General features: G+C 38.2%; 1 protein-coding gene and 1 long non-coding RNA gene across 2 annotated transcripts; both read right to left on the reverse strand.

The window, feature by feature from the left end:
* Positions 1 to 2,451, reverse strand: LOC137815284 (uncharacterized). The gene has a single exon (XM_068618416.1). It carries the CDS (start codon positions 2,449 to 2,451, stop codon positions 1 to 3), a length of 2,451 nt encoding a protein of 816 aa, XP_068474517.1.
* A 3,672-nt stretch (positions 2,452 to 6,123) lies between these two features.
* LOC137819257 (uncharacterized) lies at positions 6,124 to 8,152 on the reverse strand. The gene is made up of 3 exons (XR_011082261.1): positions 7,331 to 8,152; positions 7,137 to 7,234; positions 6,124 to 6,252 (listed from the first exon to the last, which is right to left on the reverse strand). It is a non-coding gene; the product is annotated as an uncharacterized lncRNA (long non-coding RNA).
* Positions 8,153 to 9,809: the final 1,657 nt, after the last annotated feature.

Raw genomic sequence — 9,809 nt, forward strand, 5'->3', positions numbered from 1 at the left:
TTACTTTTGGGCTATTGGCCTAGCTTCTTTATACAGTGATAATCGGTGAGTGATTACCTGTGGGTCTACGCCAGGCATGTCAGCGGCCGTCCATGCGAACAGGTCGGCATTTTTAACAAGTGTTGTGCCAATGGCCATTCGGTCGTCCGACTTTAGTGAAGTGCCGATATGTGTAGCGTGGCGATCATCACGAAGGGGGAACGGATGCAAGTCTTCTCCTGCCTCCATACGGGGATCGTCCATACGAGGGTCGAGATCAACAGGGGCTATCATTTGTCGACGGGACATGCGTCGTCCGGAATGTCGGGTCGGGGATCGTCCTCTTTTTTGCGGGAGTCGGTCGTCCGGATTGGTTGTGTAGAGCCGTCGAGTTGGCTCATTTTTCAAACTTGCGACATAACATTCTCTAGCGGTTTTTTGATCGACATGGATTGTTGCAATGTCGTTATTTGCCGAAGGGAATTTCATGGCTAAGTGTGGGGTGGAAACAATGGCTTTTAACCTGTTGATGGACGGACGACCGAGCAAGATGTTGTAGGAAGTCTGGGCGTTAACCAGAAGATATCGTACGTTTATTGTTTTGTGGAGACCGTCTTCTTCACCAAAGGTTGTATATAAGTCTATATACCCCTTAGTGTCGACCCGTTCGCCTGAGAACCCTACGATTTGTTCGTTATAGGGTTGAATGTCTGCTTCTGGGATGCACATTTTCTTGAAGATTTCCCAGTATAATATGTCGACCGAGCTTCCTTGGTCTACCAAAGTCTTGGCAATTGCGAACTTGTCAATTTCCACGGTGATTACCATAGGGTCGTCCTGGGTTGGATCTATGGCTGTGAAGTCGTCGTCAGTGAAAGTAATCGGAGGTATGTGTGGACGCCTCCTCGTAGTGGCATGAGCGGACTGGATGTCCCGAAGATGTTTCTTTCGGGCGGAATTTGAGCACCCGCCACCGGCAAAGCCTCCGGCTATATAATTTGCTTCGTGGCTCGGTTCGCCCAGGGTAACGGGTCCAGCAATCATGTTGATGACTTCGCGAACTCGTTGGCGTGGGCGGGCGTTTCGGTCGGGACTTGTGCTGCGGGCGTGTGTACGCCGAACGGGGCTTTCACTGCGTTTCCGCGAAGCTTGGCTATGGTCAGTTCGGCGTTTGTAATCGTTATGGTATGACCGGTCGACACCACGGGATGGACGGTCGGTACTCCGTGGTGGGGATCTTGAATTCCTTGTCCTCTTGACGAATTGTCGCAAATGGCCAGCCTGGATGAGCTCTTCGATTTTGTCCTTCAACGCCTGACATCCTTCGGTTGTGTGGCCGAAGTTTCGATGGTATTGACAATGCTTAGCGGTATCTGCGTTCGGTGGCGTTTGATATCGCTTCAATGTCGGGATTAAGTCCGTTTGTAGTGCTTCATCTAGGGCTCGTCCCCGTGGAACAGTTAAAGGGGTGTAACTGTTGAATCTGGGCATACGGCCTCCTCTATTCCGATCGGGCCTCTGAGTGGTTCGGACGGTCCGTTCGGCTTCGATTTCTCTTTCCTTACTCGGGATTTGATCTTTGAGGACTCCGAATCCGACGGCCTTGAACCGTTGGTGATAGTCGATGTGTTCTTCGATTTGCATGAATTTGGTTGCTCGAGTGCGGAGATCTTCCATGTCTTGAGGTGGTTTCTTGATGAGACTGTCGGCAAAACGACCCGGCCGGATGGCCGAGACCAAATGGTGTAATGCAACGTCCTGTTTGAGTCCTCGGATATTCATACATGCTTTGTTGAACCTGTCTAGAAAGGTTCTAAGAGGTTCACCTTTCTCTTGTTGCACCGATAGGAGAGACATGGAAGACATATGATGTGGTCGGCTGGTGGCATGTTGGGTATAAAATTTTGCGGCTAGGACGTCAAAGTCATCGATGGAGTTCGGAGGCAGCTCTGTAAACCAAGTAAGAGGTTCTCCTTGTAGTGACGTTGGGAAAACTTTACACCACACATTGTTATCTGTGGTGTACAAGGTCATCTGTGTTTTATAAACATTTAAATGCTCATCTGGGTCGGTCGAGCCGTCATAGAGTTTTATGGTGAGACCTCTCCATTTGTCAGGAAGTGGAGTAGCGATAATTTCGTCTGTAAAAGGATGAGCCCTTTTACTTGACTTTCTTTCGATTGTTTCAGCTCTGGAAGCAGGATTGGTTTCGGTCGGCGTAGGTATGCGAGAGGCGGTTCGGTCGGCTGCATGGGATTGTCCTTCTCGTTCAGGATTATCGACCTGTCGCTGGAGTCGCGCGTTCTGCTCTCTCAATAAGGCGATTTCTTCCTCTTGGCGGTGTCTATCCTCTTCGTGTTGACGATGATCGTCCATCCCCTTTTGCCGCAGTTCCTCCATCTGAGTTTGGAGGGTTTGAATCATGGTCATCTGTTCTGCCATGACGTCGTTGTTGTTCCTTGTTGCAACCATTATAGCTTTAAAAATTGAAACTTTGCCTCGGCCCCACGGTGGGCGCCAATTGTACCTATTGTGGAGAGATGGGACCTAGGCACGGTCGGTTGACGTAGTGTAATTGTTGACGTGTCGATCTTCTTCTCCTTTGGTCGGTCGTTCCTTCTGGGTGTCTCCTTCAGTCGGTCGCTCCTTCTTGGTGTCTCCTTCGGTCGGGCGGGGGAGGGTACCTGCGAAGGCACTCCGACGCTCAAGTGAGTATGAGATTCTAAGTGTGGTTTAGTGAGTGAGTGAGAACGTACCTTTCTCTGGCTTGGGCACGGTATTTATAAGATTACCTAATGGGCTTTCTACCCCTTTGGGCTCAGGGTGATTATGGATAGGTCTTTGCCAGTTGTGCTCCAGAATACCCGGGGAATATATCTTTAAATGCGTATTCCTTATTCTTCGGAGGTGTATCTTAACCACCTTATCTTGTTACATAAATATCAATATATCTTTAAATGCGTATTCCTTATTCTTCGGAGGTGTATCTTAACCACCTTATCTAGTTACATAAATATCAATATATCTTTAAATGCGTATTCCTTATTCTTCAATGTATCTTAACCACCTTATCTTGTTACATAAATATCAATATATCTTTAAATGCGTTCGGTCGGTCGGCCGCGTGCGTTCGTCCGGTGCCTATCGGTACAATAACTTATATTCATAAATAATAATTATAAAAATATAAAAAAAGATAAAAAAAATAATAAAAAATAAAGATTTACTTAGAAATTCAAATGAGTGACTAGCCAATAGATAAATAATATCTAAAGACCGAAGTTAATAAATATTATTTACAAACTATAATTCATAGATACCTAAAACCGAAATTAATGAATATTATTAAAATTGATAAATATTCATATTATTCCCATTATAGAATTAATAATATTAATAATACTTATAATAATATAATAATATAATATTAACAATATTAATAATATTAGTAATATTAATATCATTAATATTAATATTATCAGTAATATTAATATTTTCATATTATCAGTAATATTAATATTATTAATAGTTTTAATAACATTATTAATATTAGTAATATTAAATTATTAGAATATCCAAAAGTTTAAAGAAAAATTATCTTAGAACAAACTCGGTGTTTAGTTAAAGGTAGAGTATTGCACTCAAGTGACAAAAAATTACACTTCAATATTGCATTAGGTCTGGTAAATATTACTCACTCCTTATGTGTACGAAATTACATGTAATTGAATTAAGATGTGTAAGACAAATTCTTTGTCACCATACAACCTTTTTAAGGAATGTAAACATGAATGATCTATTGAACCAGATGAATTAACTCCTCACCACTTCCACAAAGAAGAGGAGTGATTGGATAGATGACCCATTTCATAGCAGATCATACATAACAAACAAACAAAGAATCCTACATTCGTACCTACAAAATAGCAATGCGCGTAGATACAAAATTATACATTAGTTTTATAAAGGTACGGAAGAATTTAACAGACTACTAATAACTAATTTCCTATTCCTGAGCGGTAATGGTCATCTTAGTCACAATTATTAGCAGCTACCAAGGCTTACCTATTTAGTGAATGTTTTTTTTATCAGCAAAGAATAAATGAATTAAAAAAGACACTTTATGGATGTCTTAACCCTTATACAAAACTTAAAAACAAAAGGCAAACCCAAATAGAAAAAGGGTAAAAAAGCTAAAACTAATATAACAGAAGTTGGGCAAACCCGTGGCCTAAGTAACCTACTAGTCCCCGTGCGGGTAGAGAGATGCTTAAACATGCATATAACATGTAAAGATGCTTAAACATGCATATAACATGTAAAGGAGATGGAGATTGACACGTCTAAAATACCAAATAGGTTAGGCCAAACTAAACAAAGTCTTCAACTGCTTGGTATAAGCCCCACGTACCAAAGAACAAATAAACATCCAAGCTGCAACATATTTAGACTATAAACATCCAAGCTGATAAAAAAAAAAAAAAATTGAAAGAAGAGAGCATGTACGACACTTCCACCATCACTTTAACATAAACCAGCTGTTTACAAGCCTATATTACACCTAGCTCCCTGCAAAAAATATTCAACCCCAACAAAGATTTACTCCAATCACATAACAGAACATTCTGTTTACATAAGTGCCTCTAGAGCCTTCAGAACCAAGCCCCCAAAACCTGTAGAAAACCTTCTCCCTCCATGAGCTCGACCAACTTACTCCCAAACCAGAATTTCCACTGCACCCCATTACTTCTATTTAAAGCCCACTTAGCTAACACAACATGGTATTGTCATGAAGGTATTCTGGCCCTGTTACCAAACCATTAGTGACTCCGTATGGCTACCTTGCTTACTTCACACCTGCATTACAGACCAAGGTAGTACTAAATGCAACAATACAACAGTACACTAAACCACCACACCAATTAGTCCAGGAAGCCATTCCCTTAAATAGAGCAAACTTCCATCATGAAATCGGCATAAATCAACCTTGGCATAACCACTTCTTCATGCTAAGTGGTAAAATATCCTTATGTAGTGAGACAGGCCGAGAAAGAAAGCATCCAAAAGCATTTTAAACCATGCACCAGATTGTTGGTTTTCATAAATACACAATACCAACATTTTCCAACCTTCCAACATCTTCTTCACACGTTCTAGACCTTCCATGTATATTAAAATTCCATCAACCCAACCATTAGCCAGAACAACTCACTACTATTTAAATTCAATTTATAAGCGCTCCTGCCTCATTCCATAGTTGCCCATCAACAAGGTTGATAACCATTATGTTATCCCCCTTAGATACCTGCGTACTCAAAACAGGATTGTTCCCTTATGCTCCGGGCCATACTCATCATACACATAAAAGGCATCGGACTGGATTCAATAACCAATCAGAGAAAGAGTAAGAGAAATATATATTCACACGCACGAGTTGGTCGCCTTGACGTGAAGGGGGTGTGTCGAAGATCCCTTATTGACTAGAGATAAGAACATTCCATAATATATAATAAGTGTGTGAAACCTTTTATTTATCAGCAAAGAGTAAATAAATTAAAAAAAGGAGCGCTTTAGAGGTGTCCCAACCCATATACAAGTACAAAATACCCTCATCACCCATAGACTAAGCATTCCCACCACACCACATACCAATTACATCAACCAAAAGTGCAAAACAGAGTTGCCATGACAACAAACATACCATAAACAAAACATTGCCTACCTAGCACCCCACCTAAACATTCTAACCAAACTAGCATCAACCCCATAACCAAACAATAAGTGTGTGAAACCTAATCTTCACTAGTACAAAAAGGTACATTAACGACGGTTAAAAAGGACATATAAAGACGGTTTCCAAACTGTCGTTATTGCAGGCGTCGTTAAAAAGTAATCATTTTTAACGACGGTTGTTGAACCGTCGTTATATGTGGGACTTTTAACGACGGTTCCACATATAACCGTCGTTGTATGTGGGACTTTTAAAGACGGTTCCACATGGAACCGTCGTTATATTGGGTTTAAAAAAAATAAAAATAAAATAAAATCTCAAACCTGCATAAAATATCAAATTCCAAAATATAAAAACATTTTAAATCATATTTTAAATATGAAAAATATATACAACAAGTTATAACATTCTACAAAATGTTTTCCTAATAAATGAAAAAATATACCATTATAATGATTTATCTCTGTTACAAAATATTTTGACCATGTTGCTTTCACATACTCCAATTCTTCTGAATCTAGCCTGTGTTGGTCGCTGAAAAACTGTACATTTAAATTTTTTTGAATTAGTACATGAATAATAAAAGGAAACGACGATGGTTTGATGGTTTATGCCAATTAAAAACAATGAAATAACTTAATTGTCACAATTGAAATATCGAGTAACAAGATATTGAGATACTAAAATCAAACATTAATTAATCAAAATATAAATATAAAAGCACAATAAACACGTGAGGAAAGGACGATGGTGGTCATCAAATATGGGACACGCCACTAAAAATATAATTACAAATAGTAAACTATGATAATCAATGTGATTAGATCAAATATAAGCCGTATCAGGCACGCTACTAAAAATATAATTACAAATAGTAAACCATGGGATATGATAATTTGATACTTTTGAAAATTATAGTTCATTTATAATTTTTTTTATTAATTTTTTATTTAATAATTTAAAGTCCTTGAAAAACTCAACGTTGAATTGATCTAAATTACAAAACAGTATAAAAAAAATAATCTTTTAAAAAAATATGAACTTGTTAAGCTATGCAAATCGTTTCCCCGGTTGATTTCAATTAAAAAAGGAGTTTCTCTTAAATAAAGCCAAAATTGGAATCAATGGAAACATCTTATAATATCGTGAATTCCTATGATAGGAAATGATATATTACAAATATAGTGAATATCACATTATGTAATGAATAACGGCAGAGGTGTATTTTTACATCTTAACTTTTTATACTTCATCATACTGTTACAAAATATATGCATTCAATTCACAATTAATTGTAGATTTAAGTTATAAAAGAGTTGAAATTGTGGTATTAAAATAATAGAATATAGAATGGAATTGGTAAAATAAAATTGAGAAAGTAAATGGATTAAAAAAGTGAAAATAGTGGAAAAGATGATTAGTTTACCTGAAGAGAGAGACTTAGACCTAGAGTACCGGGCCACCACATCTCTGCCGGCTCCACCACGTACTTCTTCATTATCCTCGCCATCCATACCCTAACACCTACATTCATAACCATAGCTAATCCTTCAGTATTCAAAGAATAATGCAACACAATTTGTTTCAATCTTGACTCAAGTCTTATACATTTAACATTACCTGTGTGGTCAAGACCGGGAGCCAGCTAGACAATAATGTAATCCTTCTCCCATAAAACACGCGTATTATATCAACAATGCCAACGGCATAAACCGAACCACTCCCAAACGCGGAACCAGCATTCGCCAATATCGAAATCAGCACGTGCTCCTTTGTGTTGAAGGGGCCAGGGTTAAGTGAAAATTCTCTCCCTCAGATCTGAACCTTCGTTCCCGGGAGAACCTTCTCCATGAAGCACCCGATGGGAAGCGTCGCCACCTGAACTGATATCATCGTCACTGTGAGCGGCTGGCTCTGACACCCGAAGAATGTGTTCAAGAACGAGAGCAATACCACCGCCATGATCCCCATTAGTGCGGAACGTCCAAACTAGCTCATTCGGATTGTCTCGGTGGGGCAGAGGCGTGGGGCTCGGGGCTTGACAGCGCTGGCACGGGGCACAGTTGTAGTCACGGGTGGCGCGGTCGCGGTCACGGTCACGGGGTGGCACCGGCAGCGAAGGCAAAAGGGTGGCCTCTAAACTCTGTGTGTGAGAAGTGAAAGAAGAGGGAAAAGTAAAAGTGAAAATGAAACTGAAGGGGAGGCAAAGAGCTGGTCTGAAAAAATAAAAAAATCTCACCTTTAACGACAGTCTTGTGAGAACCGTCGTGGAAGCCCTACTTTTAACGACGGTTCTGGTGCGAACCGTGTTGTATCCTTGCACGCTCACATTTAACGACGGTTTAGGAAGAAACCGTCGTTAAAAATGCAAAAAAATTTAAAAAATTTACGGAACTGTCACCGCCTCACTTATTACGATGGTTGTTTTCAAACCGTCTTTAAAGAGTGTCGTTAATGAAGTATTTTGTACTAGTGCTTATTAGTCAGTTTTATAAGATTGAATTAGACTTAAAGTCCACGTCTTAATACGTAATACCTAATACCTAATGTTGTTATACATATAGTTAATATTTTGTCGATAAAAAAATCACATTATAACATTAGGTAATACATTATTCCAACACCTTAGATAATGCAGATATGTCACTACTACATATATGATAATTAGTAACATAAAAAAATGTTACTAAATTAAGGACAATGTTACTAATAAGATTTAGTAACATTTTATCAAATGTAGCATATATTCTATGTAACTAATGTTGAAGATGGTTGCTGCACCTTCAAGATTGTGTTTGATGAAGACTTTTATGTACATCTTATGTGTATTTTTGCTATTGCTTTAATTGTGTCTTAGGTAGTGCTTAGAGGTTGTTTAAGAGTGGGCTTTTTTGCTGAGTAACTCACCTCATAACCACTGGCCATGTGATAAGAACAAACATAAGTTTTCTTAAACTGTTTTTCACATGTTTTACAAAAAACATGGTTACTGCATAAAAATAAATCTGTTCTTTTCTAAATAAACAGATTCTTTTTTAAACTGATGCCTTGGCTAAGTCTTGTGAAAATTAGATTTTGTGCATCAAGTATTTTGACTAAGTCTTCTACCTTTCAAAACGACTGAGTTTTAAATAGTTAAACTTTCTCTGTTTTCGTTTTGAAAAATAAATCTGTTCATCTGTAAATGAATAGATTCTTTTTTGTCTCTGGTGCCATATCTAGCTTAAACGTTTTTCAGTTTTATCTCTGCACCAGAATTGTTGTCTAAGTCTCCTCACTCAACAAATTCTCTAACTGCTTTTGAAAATAAATCTTTTCTTTTTATTTTCAATCTGTTCATTTTATAACAGCTTTAACTGTTTTTCAAAATTCTGTTATAAGTTGGTTTTCTATAAAATGAAAACTTGTTTCTGAGTTTAAACATCGTTCATACATTTGTAAAAACAAGTTTTACAACAGAGAATTAAGAGTTTACAAAGGATTAGCATTTGTTCTTCAAAGATTTCGAAAATCACAAAGTGTTTGTTATTGGTTTGGTTCCAAAAGCTTGGTGTGAGGTGCTGCTACTGTTTTAGCAATCTTGCCTACTGGTTTAAGGCAGATCTTTGTATCCTCAATCAGGTGTAGTCGTTTCACTTTTCATTTCTTGTAATATTTTGGTTGAACACTCTTCTTGATAGGTTTTCTTGAAGAGTGTGTGTGAGCTGAAATAGGTTTTTTCAGCAAGAGTACCTAAGTTCTAGTAGGTTTCAAGAACAGTGGGAATTGTGTTTGTTTGTATTGTGATTTAGTGAATTTCACCTTGGTTTAGGTGAAGACTGGATGTAGCTCAGTTGAGTGAACCAGTATAACTGCCTTGTGTTCATTCTCTCTCAATCTCTGCAATTAAGTTTCTGCATAATTGATAAAACAGCAAAGAAATAAATCGGTTCAATTAAAAATAAATCTGTTCTTTCTGGGCACGGTTCATATTGTTCTTAATTTCTGGAAAACTGGTTGATTTCAATAAGAACACTTATAATCTGTTAAAAGCCATTAGAACAGGTTGATTGTGATAGATCACTCAATAAACTGTCAAGCCATTAATTGAACCTTAATC

Source organism: Phaseolus vulgaris, chromosome 10 (assembly GCF_000499845.2).
Source record: "Phaseolus vulgaris cultivar G19833 chromosome 10, P. vulgaris v2.0, whole genome shotgun sequence".
Taxonomy (NCBI): domain Eukaryota; kingdom Viridiplantae; phylum Streptophyta; class Magnoliopsida; order Fabales; family Fabaceae; genus Phaseolus; species Phaseolus vulgaris.

Coding starts and splice junctions, on each gene's coding strand:
- LOC137815284 (XM_068618416.1), bottom strand. CDS start 2,451: ATGGTTGCAACAAGGAACAACAACGACGTCATGGCAGAACAGATGACC.